At 38.2% G+C, this 18,425-nt stretch overlaps 1 protein-coding gene across 1 annotated transcript in view; it reads right to left on the minus strand.

Annotated features, from left to right (window-relative positions):
- CA10 (carbonic anhydrase 10) overlaps positions 1-18,425 on the minus strand; it is a 194,152-nt gene that overhangs the window by 147,534 nt on the left and 28,193 nt on the right. Inside the window, exon 3 of the mRNA XM_034067969.1 lies at positions 10,552-10,626. Coding sequence (XP_033923860.1) covers positions 10,552-10,626 — 75 coding nt within the window. The remainder of the gene's footprint in view (positions 1-10,551; positions 10,627-18,425) is intronic.

Raw genomic sequence — 18,425 nt, forward strand, 5'->3', positions numbered from 1 at the left:
AAAGTTGGAAGGAGATAGTTTTAAATAAAACCATTTTAAAAGGAATACAGTCTTGTAAATACTGATTTATCAGCTTCTGCTGTCCTTATTCAAGGGATGTAGCACTTGTCTCAACAAGCAAATCCTGCTGTTTTCAGTGGGACCTATTTTCGGACAAAAGCAATAACCTAGGATTTTCAGAAGTGGCAGTGGCTGGATTTTGTGGGGACTACTTCAGCCACACTTGTTTTCTAATTATTCTAGTATAGGAACAAAGTAACACCTGGATTGCAGAGACACTGTAAACCCAATGAGACCAAAGTATTTCTTGTAAGCTAGGAAGAAAAATTCCATCTCCTCACCATCTGATTGAAACGTCATTTTTTAAATGCTAGTGCTTTTCAACCTTTGGGTTTGTTTTTAAACTGAAATACAGTGGCTGTGCAATTGGCTATTACTTGGCCTGCATATATCCAGTATTCTGTTTTCCTCACATCTGAAGTTATAACATATAGGATGAGCTAATGCCAAAATTCCACTGCAAATAATCTTGTAACATTGTTCAGCTCTATTAAAATGAGCCTTTGAAATAGAAAATCTGTAATGCACATGAAGGAGGCATGCCAAGTCCACAGTGCCCATCCTGTTGCCTACTGTTGCTTCTCTGCAGGGGCAGCTGTACCACTTCATTTTAGTCAGCCAAAAGACATGGGTTTCTCCAAAGAATCAGCAGGAATGCCTTTTTCCTAATCAACAGCACAGGGACACTGGGCAGACTGGCCCGATGGCACAGGTATTTAAACTGGTGGTTTATTTCTCTCTCAGCCTCTACACTGTTGTCTTGAACTCACTTTATCCATCTTTAGCTAAATCTCATTTCGTATTTATAAAATGACCTCTCTTGTGTAAAGACCTTCATTCTTCACTTATGCCCCCATAACTGATGCTAAAGATGGAAAGATAAATTAGGGGAGGTCATAAAGAGGTCCAAAAGACCCTTCTCTGTGCTGAGGTGAAATGCCTATCAGCTCTGTGCTCCTGAGTCAGTGAACAATTCCAGTGTGACTCCATTATCTTATGCTGTGTACTTCAGTATACATTTCAAGTAGACACTGAAAGACTGAAGGCTGTGATGTTGCCTACAAGCACTTGTGAGTTACAGCAGTGCCATTTGCACACCTGTAGTTAACGACCTGTCAGGTTTCCCATTATGATGTTATGCTGTTATTTTCAGGGTTTATGTCCTGACCATAAAGGTGGTGACTGCTTGGTCTGGACACACTAATGCATTTTTGTACATTTTATAAACACAAAATTAAAAAGTGCCCTAATATAAACCCACACTCTATTCAGAAAGGGAAAAGTGACGATTTAAAGTAGTATTTTCAGTAGTAAAACAACCCCTAATCAATAACATTCAGGAAGCTTCTTCCTTTGGCCAGAGTCATTAACTATAATGCAATTTACAGCTCTGAGCAGGGTCAGCAGGTAGCCGGAAATGCATTAAGAAGTTAACTCTATTTTATTGTGAGTTCCTTTGTAAGAGATAGTTACTCTTTCAATGACCACAAATAGCATGTGCCCAGAAATGCCATCATGGGGTGATGTTATGCAGTAGTTGTATTTTAATGTGTGTAAGTAACAGCAGTAAAACTTCTCCAAATAATAATTCCATGTACTTACAGGCAGGCAGACATGGTAAATGATGAGCATGGATTTTGCTCCTGAGTGTGCTCAATGGATTCATGGTACTGTGAATTCAGAACTGACCTTTTTAAAGACATGTTACAAGAGGAGGGAATTTTCACTGAGTATAGATGAGTGGTTTCAGACTATCAGGTCACTAGCAAGCCCTTAGGCAAGAGCCTAAGTAATCCTACACACTCACACATGGTACTTTCAGAAATGAAGATCTCACAGGCTACTGAATAAATACTATGATAAAACATTCTTCTGATTCTGTATTTACAATTTGAATCATAGCAGTCTATGAGGAAAATACTTGCATGTGATGTGATGTATCTACAGCCTCATTTTCTTTTCTTTTTTGACCTCTTTCTCCACTAGACAGGGTTTGACAGGCAAGCTCTTTGTGAGCAGCAGTAAAGCTTTCAATGACAATAAAGAACGAGAAGAGTTACTCTGTGTAACTATGTGCAGAGCAGTGGTGTGACCTTAGTTCACAGGAGTGTATTTGAACTGCAGATAAGGGTGTAGCTGCAGTGACCATATTTTCCTCTGTATGAAGCAGCAAACTCTATCCTAGACATTAAACTGTACTAATGCGATGTAAGAATTGAAAACTGCGTGCTGTATTCATATAAAATCTTCAGTAGCACTGGGTGGGTTCCTCACCATGTAAGTTAGGGATAATCTCCTCCATGTCATTATGGTATCCTGATGTAAATAGTCTCAGTGAAATAAGAGGTGGATTCCTAACTGATAATTGTAAACTGTAATTGTAGTACTCTTAAAACATAATTCTTTTCATCAAAGCACTTCCCAAGAGTATTTTTTGTAAGTAGGATAATGACAAGAGAGAAGAGAGGCAGCCTCATAGTGTCACTCGTTACCTCCGTTTCCCCACTGTACTGCAATTCCTTCCAGTTCTATCTCTTCCCATACAGATTGATGAGAGAAGTATCTAAGCAAACACAAGCTGAAGAATGACTATTCTCTGATTAAGCCCAAGTACATACCACTACAGGGTAACATTATCAGCACAGAAAAATCCTATTCCTTGTTATTCTCAGTGACTTCTTTCTCCACAGGATGCTAACTTATTTTACACTAAACAACAAAAAACTATAAAGAAAGGATTTGGTTTTTTTTAATGTTGGAAGTGATGACCGCTACTGTCAGTCTTGTATAAAAACACATGCACACAAAAGGACTACTACTACAAAGTAATTAATAGCCAAAGCTCCAAGTCCTTTCCTTATACAATCAACCACAGCAGATGTCATTACTCACTTCCAGTTTGAATTAGAAAAGTTCCATAGGTCTCTGAGCGGCTACTATCAGAAATCTATCAGATTTCTCTGTGCTTTGATTCTACTCCTGTAAGACATGGATACCATCAAAGTGTCTACTGCCAAAGGGTGACAAGAACAACTGAGATATTGTGTGAATATTAGACTATCAAGGGATAAGATAAACTTCTCCAATATACCAATACATAACTCAGCAGCACCAACACATAGAAGCCTTGCTGTCTGGCACTCAGAACTATCCTGAATAATCTTTCATTGTAAGGATTTAAAAGCTTTCAGATATTAGTTATGGACCATTGTTTCAAGTGCTTTTATACTTAGCTTGTCAGGAACATGAGAAATCATTTCCTATATATACCAGTATCTATACTTAGAATTCCTTCCTTTGCTTTTAGGTCATAGTGAAGAACCTGAGTAACGATTCCTAATGTTAGCCTTATCTTTTTATTCCAATCCCCAAAGTTTTGATGATACATCTAAGGTCCTGCACAGGAATAATCCTTCTTTTAAGCAGAAGCTTAAGAGGATGTGCTCATCATGGAATGATGAACCCTTGAAAGATCACAGAGGTGGGCTTGCTGGGTTCTTCACTTGTAACAAGCTCAAAGTGGACTGGGATAATACTTAAAAAACACAAATTGCATCAGGGGGGCTGGAACTAGATGATCTTAAGGTCCTTTCCAACCCTAACTATTCTATAATTCTATGATTCTATGAAAGCGCAGTTATTTAACCAACAGTAACTGTAGGTCTTCAAGAATCCATAATGATTGTAAACTCCACATTGTCTAGACAGTAGATGTTATAGATACTACTCCCTGTTCGAGGATATAAATTCCCAAATGGTAACCACCACCTCTTAAGCTGCCTCCCAGCTAGAAGCTGTCATCCATGCAGTTCATGGTAGCCCTACCAGCTACAGTTGTCTCAAAAAATTAGTGGTACTTAATTGTTCTTTCTTATAACCCCTACTAGTGTCAAAGCAAAGAAAACACATCCACTTCAGGATAGTAGGAAAGAGGATTTTCAGCTTCAAAAAGTAATCAGAGTACTGCTATCCCTAAAATTGGTATCTAATCTACCAACAAAGTGTGAGGTACAATGATTGACAAGGATCTGCAGATTACTGCCTCGAAGGTCTTCCATATTAGTACATTCCTGAAGTAGGAGACTGATATTGCTTGGTCCTAGCAGGAGGAACCTGCAGTTCAGCAGGAGGAGTACTAGGCAGCTGGTAGCACAGCAAGGTACATGTTAACCAACGTGGAATTTGTTATAAAGGGAAGGCTTGACCTTTGCAGTGCCTGACTGGCTAGAAATAGACAGGAACACAACTTGAATCATTCGGTCTGGTCAGTGTAATGAAGTAAGTCCGAGATACATCTGCTACATGCAGTCTGCTTTTGTGGATATTAAACACACCCAAGAAAGATAATTAGGCTGTTAAGGGAAAGGGGATCTGAGGCCACTTTAGCAAAGGACTGTGGCCAACCACAAATCTGGCAAGGTTTAAAATCTTAGACTTCCAGAGTTCTTTACTGTGGTCAGTTCATATTGCTTGCTCTCTAAAATATATTTATTTGTTAAAGGAGTGAAGGAAACTTAGGGGGAAAAACAGTATTCAGAGATCTGTTTGCAAAATGGTTGCAACTACAGGACGTTTCAACTCCCAGTGCAATATGAGCATCCACATAACAGCATCATTGGAGTGTTTTTCAGGAAAACCCAACCCATCAATCATTAATCTGGAAAACTCAGCTTTAATTTAGGCACAGTCCCCATAAAACCCTTTTAATAAGACTGTTGGCTAAGCCTGGACAGCAAGTTGTATCACGTGGAACTGTGCATCCTTGTAGGTATAATATTGAAGGTAAAATATTATATAGAACCCTACTCAGATCCTAATATGTTAAATTTCCCTTTTTCATATTTAAATTCAGGGATAAATCAAACCTTTGAGGTGTGAGTCACTCGCTGAGCAGCCTCTTTACATTTTTATGGAAGATTCAGAGTTACAGACTCACTCCAATAGCCTCATGAGTTCAGAACTCCTACTAATGTGAATGTGTCTCAAGCTGAGTGCTGTAATTTCGTTACAATTCATATGAAGACAAGCAAACATTGCCATATTTGTATTATAACTAAGGCCATCAAACGTCTCCCCTCAGTAGTGTTCATTTCTTCTTCCAAATTAAAAGCAATCAACTCATCTGTTCCTTGCTATTTTAAAATAATGAATTGTATCAACAATTTATTGGAAACTGAGACAATGGTTTCTATATTTAATTATATTTAACTCCTTTCTAGTTACCTGAATTATAAACAGATTTTGCAGAATCACCAAAAGAAGCAAGAAAACAAGAAAATATTTGGTACAGAATAGATCTTCTTCAAGCTATCTTTGTGATAACCAAAATTGAAATATTATACATACTAACCTAAGTTTGAATCAATAAGTGAATGATTTCCAGAATCTGTGCTCTATCACCCTGAAGAAATGAAGTGTTCCAATATATTGCTTTCTAAAAGAAAAACTACTATTATTGTTTCCATAAATAATGATATATGGCTGGTTAATTGTTCAGAATCGGCATCAGACTGAATGATTCTGAAGAGTGTCTGTGCACAGACTGTTTAAAACACTGCTGTAGCTCAGACAGCACCACTGTTTTCACTGACAAGCAAAATGCACCAGATGGTGAGTGATGCTGCAGCCTCCTGAAGTCCCAAAATAAGACTAGGAAAAATTTTATGATAGTATAAGAGCAATGCAGGAGGAGCAATCAGCAGGTTTATGGTTTGTATTATTCAGGCAGCCAAATGAAGTGATCACCCATCTTACTGTGTAAAACAGGTCCCTGTGTATTGGAGGGTGACATAATACATGCGCCTTTCAGAAAGTTTAAGATGTGTTAGGTTTGAAGTTTCATACCTCTTAGCTTCAGGCTGTGGACAAACAGTTCATGGTTCTTACACTGACAGTCAAAGGTTACTTTTGGACATGTGCATAAAGAAATCTGTACTTTAAAAGAAATCTTAAAGCTGTAATAAAAAGAAATCTTAAAGCCCACAGAAAAGGAAGTAGGGACATTTGAACTGCTTGTGTGGGCCACAATAAAAGCACATGGTAATAGAAGGAAGTTTAAAAGCAAGTTTGGGCACCCGTGACCAATATTGTCAATTGTTTCAGGATTCTTTTTCCTTGAAAATCATTACTGAATTCATGCATTTCTTTCTTGGAAGGAGTTTCTCAGTGCTTCACAAACACTGCCCATGGTCCTTTTGAGTCAGTTCAGCTTTGCCAGATGGTCTGTGTTAGGGCATAATCTCACCAACATGATCCTTGCAAAAAGCAGGAGCAGCATTATCAATCTCTAGCAGTCTTTTCCCTTTTATAGTAAAATGAGTTGTGAAAGGAACTGTTAACAGGGACTTCTCATCTCAGAATCTCAGGGAAATGTGCAGCCTTTGATTTGGTGATCTATAGCAAATAATGAATCACAGTGGATGTAGATCTTTACCTGGAATTAAAGTTATTTTACAACCTTTAGATAAGGAAGGAAAAGAACATTATCTGCTCCTTCAGTGAAGTTCACCCACTGTCTGGTAAAGATGGACTTCCTCTTCTTACCTAAGATTAGCACTATCAGCCTGTAAAGTAACTTTAGAGCTGGTATAATTCAGCATCACGAAGACTGTCTTCCCTGGGCAAGAAACACTTCTGCCTTTGCATTAACATGTAGTCCAAAGTTTCAGTAACAGGATGGAGTTTTGGCAAGCGAATTCCAGAAGCATAAATTAGATTTAACCACCATTATATTTTATGTTTACCAAACCCCACTTTTATGATGCTATGAAAAAAAAACAGGAGCCATATGAAGAACATCAATACAATCAGGCACATGAGAGTATTCAAAGGCTATGTGCATCTATTTGAAATATAAGAAATGGCACAGAACAGTTTGAAGTATTTTGCCTTTGCCATCCTGAAAACATTTGCACTACTTCTGTGATACATACTCATAGTCACAGGAAATGAAAAGGTATGAAAAAGATTATTTACATGTATTTTAACCCATCATGAACTACTTTGACATTCCATACCAGAAAAAGTCTATGTACTAAAAGTGTGTAAGAATATAGATTATTTGGTTTTGCAAATCAACATACATTAAAAAAAGTACTCATTCTTCATCCTTGAGCATTCCCTGAAGTTTAATTTGGAACCTAATTTGCATTCAATTAACATTTTAAAGCACTACTTACTCGTTATTTTGTTTGCCTACATGATTTAAGTCATAGGAGCAATTCTTTACTTTTAGCAAAGGTGAGGGAGGGGAGAGTATTTGATGCATCAGGAACATACACACAGATCCACCAGCTGATGCACCTTTCTCAAGAAGTCTTCACCCTCACTTGCACTAAGACCTGAGCCACAGTCACTATAGTGAGAGAATCTGTCAGTCACTGTTGCTCCCTTTTCTGTTGAGCAGTGCAAAAAGGGGAGTTGGGAAAGTGTGATAAGGCACTGGAACAGGCTGCCCAAAGAAGTGATAAATGCTCCATCCCTGGCAGTATTCGAGGACAGGGTGACATGGTCTTGTGTGAGGTGTCCCTTCCCATGGCAGGGGGGTTGGAACTGGATGATCTTAAGGTCCTTTCCAACCCTAACCATTCTATGATTCTATGGGTTTTGTCCCTCTTTGTATCCTCTCCTAGCTGGTTTTCAGTGGAACAAACCTGTGTCCAGATGAACACATTACATTAGAACGGGATTTGTTAGCACTTGGCTTAAATGCATCAAAAACAGGATATTAAGAAAAAAAAATTATGAATGGCATACTCTAACCTAGGCACGTTGTGATACACTCCTAAATGCAGTCTTACACAGCTAAACATGAAAGAAGTGATAGTTCAAAGAAAGACAGTTACTTTGCTTTTGAAGTAGGCATAAAGTATTCACATAGCCAAAGCTGTGACAAACAAACTCCAGCAACTCATCCTGGAGTATTTTACAATGCCATTACCCCAAATTAGTCATCTCTATGCTTGTGCTTGCTCCCCCAAGCAACTAAAGAGCTGTATTCATATCAATCATATTAGCTTAGATGTCAGTTTTGAAATACAGTGACAGGGTCTTGGACAAATACTCCTTTCTAACATCTTTGGGGGCGGTAACTTCCAGCCCTGTGAAAGGACAAACAGCTGTGGAAAAGAAATATCTCAGCAGATGGCCATAGCTGTTTGCTTCAGTGTACGTCAGTCAGCAACTTCAGCTCTAGCTCATCAGACTGCCTCGCAGCCATCACCTCTCAGGTGCTAATTAGCATTTTGTGAGATCTGCTGTGTGACTGCTAACATTGTGGATAAACTTAATACGCACTAACATATCCTCTGTGATGTGTTAGTCTGAGATCATAACCATAAAATGAATCTTTGAAATGTTTTAAATGCTTTCAAAGACTCCAAAACCTAGGTGCTGCTGAAAAAAATTAGTTGTTTGTTCTATAAAAAGTCATGGGATTTCTGTCTCCTGCTGAGGATTACAGGTTGCAGTTGAATTTGAAAGAAATGTGACAGTGTGCAAGAAAGGCGTCCCCAAATTTCCCTTGCTTGCTTCATGGCTGCTTCAGTGAGGAATGTCCTTCTGGAGCCATTCCTGAGGATGTGTGCTAGGTTAGTCCCATATTTGACGTGGATGGGGTAACTTGGGGTTCTCTCATTAAGGAGGTTTCTCTCCACACTGCTCTAAGAGGTCTTCCTTCTTGGATGTTTGAGTCATGACTGTTTCCTTCTTAATCTTCTAATGATGTTCCCAAGCCCAAATTTCTCACTAAATTAAGACTACAATACCACAAGCATTGCCTGATATGTTCCTTTACATGCTAACAATTAAATTATTTCCCTCAATAACTTTAAGCTGAAATGTTGAGAAGGTCTGTTAGGTAAGTATTTTTTTTCACCCAGTTTCTGCTGGGCATCTCCCTGGGTCATGTAGATCAGGAAGGTGACGTTTCCTGAAAGCAGGTGATTATGTTCTCCAGGCTTCTTCCCCTGTTATCAACATTAGGAACTAAAAAGGTATAACAATACACTGCAGTGCCTCTGACAGCCCAAACCATTGTCAAGTAAATCTGAAAAGCTACCTTATGCTGCATCAATATGTAATTAAGCTCCAGGCTTGTAGATGTTGGGGTTTTTATGTGCTTTTCTTAAGAATTTCAGTGCCAGAAGCTTGTGGGTTGAAATATTTCATCTCATTTGCAGTAGCAGTCCTATCAAGATAATCAGCATTTTGGGTATTTCAAATGACTGTCGAATTGTAACTGTTGTCACAACAATCAAAATACATGATGATAGATCAGATCTACAGATTCTTAGGAATAGCTCACACAATGGCTAAGTAGTATTTTCTAGTACTTGGAGGAAACAAAGATCATATAGCAATTTTCATGGTGCTTTTGTGATAGAACTTGAAGCACTATTTCAGCTTATAATATATAGCTAGTGTACAGAAATTAATGCATATTCATCTCAAATGCACTGAGAACATACTGAACAATACTCTCACTGAATGTTTCTGAGATTACTGAATGAGGAATGTGATGTCAAATTTGCCCAACAACTGAATAGAAAATGGAGGTTGCTAAAGTTTCCTGACTCCTCTCCTGAACAGAAACATCTAGTCAAATGGAACAGTGAAGACCCAACAAAGTAATTCTGTTTGAAAGGAAGAATAAAATAATTTAGAGAAAGGGAGCACAAAAAGATCAGGTGTGAAATGCACGTGAAAAACAAAAAATTATCAGTCTGAGAACTACGAGTATCTCAGGCAGCTTGAATCCAATATGTGTTAGAGAGATCCAGAGCTTAAAAGAACAAGCCAAGGCCTACTCAGACCAGCTGAAACTTAAGGGTCTATATACCATTAGGATAAGCAATACACGTTTGGAGGAGTCATACCAATACAGAGCAATGACATACTATTGCTAGCCTGAATTTCACTTTTGCCTATCAAATTCCATTACTGTTGCTTATTTAGATCCTTTTAGCTACCTAATGATTATTTACCACTTACTAAATCTTATTGAAGCCAGGTTAGGATTTCATTTTTCAGTCAGTTTCCTGTTTCCAAATCAAAAAATGAATGAAATTTGTGTGTCAGGTTGATGTTTCAATTAAGTTCCTTTCATAATACACTGAAATTTGTATATGTTATCTAGAAGTGCTACATAAGATAAGTAAATTCATCCAGGTAACAAGACTGCTTTTCAGTTCCCCAATTCATATCTCTATAGACAGAACATACATTCACAAAGTAGCATCACATTATTTTTACTGAGTGAAACCAGGAATGTCATCAAAGTGATTTCTTTCCCAGAAAACAGCGTGGTCTTTGAATGATGTATTGACAAAAACCTTCCCAGGCTTCTGTACAATGTGATGTTCAGTAGTTGTGTACTTCAAATCTCCGCAATGGACAAAATGACAAAACCAAAAAAATGTCCCCCAAACCCAATTATATTAATTCCAATGAAACACTTTTTAATAAAAACTAAGATTTTTAAATTACACTTACCTGGGACAAAGCTTCCCTGGACCACCTCCTTATATGCCCACCAGCCTTCATGGATTTTTGGTGAATTTTGTTGAGCTAGAAAGAAATAACAAAAGAAATCATAAACTTAAAAGCAGGGAATAGGAAATACTTAATTACAAGAACTTTGAAAACTCTCCTCAGTGTATCATCTTCCACAGTACAGCCATCCCTCAAGTTCCCAAATGATATTTATTCAGTATATTGAATTATGCTAACACATCTGTATCTTAGGGAACTTTGTCCCTCTTTTTCATACAGTAAAACTGTCATTAAACTTAAGTTTTCAGAGAGAAAATTAGGATCTCCAAGAAGTCCTTAAAGCAGCTTCCAGTGCCTAAAGGAGGCTGAGAAGAAAGCTGGAGAGAGGCTTTTACAAGAGCATTATAAGGACAGGACAAGGGGGAATGGCTTTAAACTGACAGAGGGGAGATTCAGATTACGTACTGGGAAGCTCTTCCCCATGAAGGTGGTGAGGCATTGGCACAGGGTGCCCAGAGAAGCTGTGGCTGCGCCACCTCTGGCAGTGTTCAAGGCCAGGTTGGCTGGGGTTTGGAGCAGTGCTCGTGGCAGGGGATTGGAGCTGGATGAGCTTTAAGGTCCTTTTCAACAGAAACCATTCTAGGATTCTATGACTGCAGATCAGAGCTCACACGCAGACATGTTCTGCCTTCACTTGTATTTTGCTTGATATATTCATACTTACAGCAACTCTCTTCCACTGAGCTACAGAAAGATCAGCTGCCTTGTGTATCATTAACTTCAATTTCAGGTCATCTTGCACTAGGTCCAAGAACTTTTTAACATAACTATGCAGCTATAGAAGATGTAGCATCTTTCTATTGCAGTTTCATTTCTAGATCACATATTATATGCAAGAGACAAAATTACCCTGGGCAAAGTTCCAGCTATATAATAAAAATTGTTGTCATTAAAAATTACAAAGAGGATCTGACATTCAGACTAAAAAGGATACAAGATGAGGACCATTACATACTGTTCTATCAGTCACAGAACAATATTTATGAGTTAACTGACTGTAAATTACAGAAACAAAAGTAAAGCTGAAGTTAATTAAACATACTGACAGAAGGACCAACACTGCTTTACCAGAAATCCAGACACACTAATGGAATGAGGTATGTGTGGATGCAGATTTCTCCTTGCAGTACTGATGTTCATTCCATTAACTGAATGGTGACATGTTAAACTGAAAGGAGTATTCCACTGTGCACTCTTTACAGTTTGCAGATGAGACTGTCTTCATTATTTTAGCTTTTATATCATTGCCTAGAGAACTCCAAATGTGTATGGCTGTATCATGCTGGACTGTACTATACAAACATTTGGAAAATGGCAAATCCCAACCCACAATCAAGATATCTGAGCAGCAAACTATTCACATGCAGCCTAAACTGCAGGTTTTTTGGATCTAAGCACTGGTTTATGCAGGTTGCTTTTATGATCTATACTCTGTAACTGAAGTCCTTAAGATTTCAGGATGCTTTAGCAATATAAGAGGATACCAGTAAGTGAAATGCAACTAAGCACAGCAATCATTCTTTTACTTGTATTTTCCCAGAAAATTACAGTGCATCAAAGTGCATGTTGTAGTTATATATACAGCTAAAGCTGGGTCAGCCAACCCGAGGCAGCTGTGTTTTAAGTGAATGAAAAAATGTATGTAGATAGAGGCAAGTTAGGAAGGCTTCAAGGAGGATGGATATTTTCATACATTTGAACTGCTTACTCTCAGCATTCATAGAAACATACACAATTAAATCATATATTGCTTTTGCCCACTATGCAGCCAATCTAAACGATACATGACAGGACCAGAAGAAAACTATAATCCATTATTCAGCATTTAAATTAAAAACCAAAATCAAAAGACATTGGCTCTGCAGCTCTACCTCAGCCCCAACACGTAGTAAAGCTAATTCTGAAAGGATTATAAGGAAAACTAAGATTTATGTCATGTTTTTTTAAAATCTGCTGCATTAGTATGGCACAGACTGCAGAGGATGAGGAAGAAAATTAGATTATCAAAGCTTTGTAATAAATAATTGGATGTCAGTGCAACTGCTTCAGCTATCAGAGAAGAGCATGACCTGGCATCACTGTGCACATTCCACAGATACCAGATTCTTATCTCTTCAATACACATGAAAATTAAACAGACAAAAAGGAGTTCAGTAAGCAAAATAAGACATTGTGCCATAGCCATACAAATATCTAAGAAAGAGCAAGAGCAAAGCTGAGAGTGTTGGTAGTTTACAGAAAACTAAGACCAATGAGGAACTCAAGAGTAAAGGCAGGTGGCTGCTGTGAGAGAGCAGCTAGGGAGACAGTCCCCAGTGCTGTGCTCCTTCTTGAACCCTGAAACCTCAATGTTTTATACCAGTTCAGGCAAAACATCCTGTAAAATAGTGCAGAGAGTGACTGAACAGAGATTTCCACTCTGCTGTGCATGTGAAATGTAGCTTGATGCCAAAGATTTACTAGATATACTCTGATGGATTCTACAGAGACTTTGCTTAGAAAGGAGAAGATTTATAAGGCTCCCATTTCTCAGAATGCAGGACGAGAGAGTTTGGTAAGTCCAGAGAGAAAAGTTTGTCTTCTAAAAAATCCTGCTAAAGCATTACTCCAATCTCTTATACAAGCAGGGCAAGATGTCTTATTACAGGAGAAAAAAGCTGTTCTCTATTTTTGAAACACTGTCAGACCTATACCTGGATTCGTAATGGAACAAGGGAACATAAAATTAGAATGAACGGACATATGGACAATCCTTGCTGGGAATCCTATCTGGGCCACTTACACCTGATGCATGTATAACAGAGGCTCTCTACAATTGGTGTGTCAATGCCCATCTGACAGAATGGCACTGTGCCTGGGTAAACAGGTTCAGCCTTATGGCTCAGTTGTTGCCAAGGAAAAGGATTCTTCATATGTGCTACCTCATGACACTGAAAATAGCAGAATTCTCTCAGCATCCATCTTATTTCCCGCTTGAGGACCATGAAAAAGACATGTGCTTGCTGTGTGGATTCTGATTATCCTGTGTTCCTACCAAAATGCTGCAGCTCCTCCGTGGCAGCTCCTTTTTTGGCAAAACTAGCCATGTAAGACACTGGGGAGACAAAAGGTCCAGAAAGCAATTCTGTACTCCTAAACAAGGTTAAGCATCTAAAAAAACCCCACATTTCTGCTACCTCTGACACTTTTTTCACCATTAAAACCTAAAGTATGACTTTAGCTTCCAAGAAAAATATTTGCTTCTGCAAAGCATCAAAATAAACAGGCCCATCTGAACAGACACTTTGCTGTTACGAGCAGATTACCTGCAAAAGTGGCTCTGCAACAGCAAATTTTAGCATCAGCACTGTATTCTGCCATCAACAGGGATAGTCCAAAATGCCATGCTTGTCCAAAGTGCTAGAGGATATTGAATGACCTCCATTTGCTACAGCATCCTCTCACTCAGTACTGAAACCACTACCATCTGAGATTAGTAGCTCTGCTGATATAACACCACTACGTCAGCTCTCTTTCAATGCAGCTGGTGTAGAGACAGGATATTTATTTGAAGCTGATATGACATGTGCTGCTTTCATTTTGTCAGATTATTGTAGGTATGTGTCATTGTGGAGCATAAAATTACAGGTTAAATTCTGCAAGATGTTGTGCATTTTTTGTTTCCTAGTGACTTCCACGTGTAGGGAAATGACACTGGACTGGATCATAAACATGTACAGCAAATGCAACTAGCAAAAGATGCTACTGCCCCATTAAGTCAGCAGTTAACTGTATCTAGCTTAGAGGTTAAAATTAATAGGTTTATGTTTCTAAGAAAAGCTGTTGCTCAGGCAGTAAAACTACTTAAAAATCATCAGATAACACTGTATCAGATACTGGGTACCACGTTGCAGATGCTGAAATACCTGCATACAATTTGCAGTGCAGATTCTTCATCTTGTTGGAATGCTGACATAATATAAAATGTAATTAATACAAAATGCCCCTCAGTAAATATGCTTATTTGCAATATATAAACAAGTCATTCTAAAATTACTTACTTTCTACACTTAAATAAAAGGTAAAATGACTTCTGTCTGACGCCATCAATTGTGACATTAACATCTGAGCATAAGCCAAGAGTAGAATCCTGCCATCTCAGATTTCTCCATTCACTTTACTGCCATTTCACACTGATGAAAATGCTAGACTGGACAATGAGATAGCAGTTAGGAAAACAATCTTTTTTTGACCTGAGCTCTTCTGATTGCTTTATTAATCATTCTGCATGCTTATCCCTACTTAACTTACATCCTAAGAGTCTTACTTGTGGTAACCTGGCTAGCATTGCCCTGGCATTAAATACATGGTAACACTTTTATCACTGTTACCCCTTCTGCATAGTTATGAGATAAAAAAGAAAGCCAGCTGCACCTATGAGCCATTAGTTTCACAAGAAACTTAGTGTAAAGCATTATTTCATTTCTAATACTCTGATATGAAACTCTCAGAAAACTGCCATAGTGTCTCTTACATGAAAAATAAACCCTCAAATCTGGTATTACAGTGGTGAACACTGAAAATGAGAGATTTATTTATAAGGTGTTAGTTGCTGGTGTGATCTTCACTTATATCCACTCTTTGTGTCCCACAGACACAGGCTTTATAGATCTTATCCTGCTTCTCCCCCAGCTAGCATAGTATTTGATTCGCCATTCAGAGTTCCATAGTTCACTCTGAGTATCTTCATCACTCTCAGGGTATCTTCTATCAAGTAATCCAAGATAGCTGTGCCCTGTGGCAGAAATGAAAGCCAGAGACATTTTCCTGTAGTATTTCAGAAGATCATGTGCTCTTATGGAAAATCAGCCCTACAGAAAACAGTGCAGGATGGGTTAAAAAAAATAAAACCAAAAACCTGTGAGAAACAATTTAATCAGTTTTGCTAAATCCGTTTGCAGAACCTCAGGTAATGTACATACTTTGTACTTATTTCAAATAGTTTTAGTTACTACACTTCACATGGATACTGTGCACACTGTTAAATCCAAGGGTGGTTTGCCTAAACTGTGGAGGCAACACAGACTTAACTCCATCTCAAAAATCACTTTCAGCATCTTCAGTCATACAAGTACCAGCTTTTGGCTCACACCACAAATGCCTCCTACAGCGAAGGGAATATACATATATACATGTATAAAGTGGACCTGACAACAGGGGAACTAAGTAGATGCAATGGCTGAAGACTCAGCTCTCTCTAATGAACATTCAGTTTGTTTAAAACCAGTCTGTCTAATTGCAGTTATTATTTAAGATAGTTTTATGCAGCCTTTTTATATTAAAAGAACCTAACAACACACACTTCAGGCACTATATAAACCATAATTTACAAGTGAATAGTTTTAGCCTGCTTAGGAATACTACAGCTGACATTGCATGCACCCCCACATGATGAGGGAGAAAAAAGAAAACAAAGGATTATAAAGGGATCAATAAATAAAATGCTTTCATCAGCTACGACAATTTCTTTTTTTCCCTAACATTTTACTCAGAAAACATGCAAATGCTCTTTCATTAAGTTAATACTTTCCAATTCCATAAATCCTTCTTCCACCATCCCCATGTGTAAAAGCCCTCACTGCTGCTGTAAATTCCAAACAGTATTCAACACAAGCAAAACAGACGTGACCTGGTTTTGTTGCATCTGAGGGCAAAAGTAAGGCGCTATCATGGGAACTCTGCCATAGCACAGAGACTTGTCTATTCTGTGTATTTTCTGTCATTTTGTCTTTTGATAAAATTCTAATTAAAAACCTAGGCCAAAGGGTAGGACTTCATATAAGCAATCATGTATACAAACAGTAGTGACAAAGAATGTGGAATAACATTAAGACATAACTCACAGCTACATCTACTGCTGTTATGCAGGTGGCTTTTGATGTGAGTCCCCACATGTCCAGAGTCACTAAATGCTGCTTGAAGAACCATAAATTGAGATGTTTACAAGTCCTTAAGCCCAAATTAGGATACACATCCTGCTTACAGCAGTCTCTTACCAGAACTTTGCAAGACTTTGGTAGTATCTAGCAACAGCTCGATTTGCAGGAAGTAAAAAGCATGTATAAGGCTCAGCTCTGTTCAGCAGAGAGAAGCATCTTGTGCAGATACTTTTCTCATCCCTTCCAGTCACATGTATTTGTGAACCTTTTCACTAAAGAATTTCAAATCCTAACAGGTAAGGAAAGGGGAAAAGGCAAGGGATGGCTAGCCTAAAGACTGCTTCCCAGAACTGGCAGATAGGGCTCCAGAACATAGTTCCTTCCTCTGCTATCAGTCTTGTAGGTGTCTGTGCACTTTCATTTATCTACCTATAAAAACAGGCTTGTAATACACTTATCATCCCACTTTTCAAGAAAGGGTAATATAATTATTATTCAAGAAAGGGTTCAAGAAAGGGAAATATAATCATTTAACAACTTATGTGCTTTCTGACCTCTGAATACTATTGAAATCATCTAAATAAGATTATGTGTAAGTGGGAATCATTCCCAATGATGTTTATGAAGAACATGAGACACGTGTGCTGGGTAATTGCACACTGTATCATGCTGTTAAAAGAAGCTGTATAAATATGTATTTTTGGTGGTGTGTCTCAACTTGTAATAAACCCTCTTCCATAAAGCATAAATGCACAATCATGTAATTGTTATTTAGGTTCTAGTATAAATGAACAAAACACCACAGGTTGTATCAAAAGCTTTTAGTCAAGAAAAGTTAAAACCATCTTGACTCACTGTTCCTTAAGCACTTAAGTACACCAATGTAAGTGATGGACTGCACTGCAGGGTGAATTACTTTGTCATTGCACCCAATTTAACGTGAAACTCTTGAGCACTATTCCTAATTCAATTTGCAGAACATCAAATGTCCCTATAAGGCTGCTGTTCTTTTAATGTGACTAACACACATGTACAGGACTTAAACCACGTAATGTGTAGGATAGTACATTCACCCTCTCAAAGCATTTTTTGGCTGATGTGCCTAGAATACTAAGGCAGTGTTACCTTTCATGTTATTTGCTGCAACTTTTAAAACAATACTTCCTTGTAATTTCTTTTTCTGCAAAATTAATTTCTGAAATCATTGAGAGGGAACTTCAAGACAGCTCTCTGCTGGCCAGGAAAGCTGTACAGCTTTGTCTGATATGAAGGAATGCTGATGGTTCTAACTACAAACTGCTACTATTAGGGATGTGAGTCTCTGCTTCCTCAAACCCCTGAGATATCCATGGGACTCACATTACTTTTGAACAAGGTACAGTTCTCTTCCTTCTCTGGCAAGAGTCAAAATTGCAGCAAAACTGAACTACTGCAAGAAAACAAAGCAAGTAATTCAGAAGAAAACTATATAGTTGCATTGCAGCACTTAGAACATAATACTGATTGCAAGCAGTGTGGAAATTCAAAAGGAAATGCCAGAGATTCAGCACCTTTCATCCCAACCACTGATGGCATGCTTAGAGTTCCATGGGTCCTAAACCCCATTACCACAATTTGACTGTCTTGGTGTTTTAGAAGGTCTCTGATAGGAGTATACACAATAGCCAACTCTCTATTTTCTTAACGGGGTAGTTCCTCTGCAATGAGTTGTCTAATCATGTCTAGATATAGTCTGAAGAGCTCTGTAAAATAATACAGTAATAAGCAGTAAGGTATCTTGTGATATTAACTTCAAATAGCTCTTACTTTACGCTGCCTGTCCTCCACTCCCATTAATTTCAATGCTGTTTGGGGACACTCAGCAACTTCCAAGAAATTGCTTCAATATCTTTGAGC

The sequence above is a fragment of the Melopsittacus undulatus genome, chromosome 11, assembly GCF_012275295.1.
Source record: "Melopsittacus undulatus isolate bMelUnd1 chromosome 11, bMelUnd1.mat.Z, whole genome shotgun sequence".
Classification (NCBI taxonomy): Eukaryota; Metazoa; Chordata; class Aves; order Psittaciformes; family Psittaculidae; genus Melopsittacus; species Melopsittacus undulatus.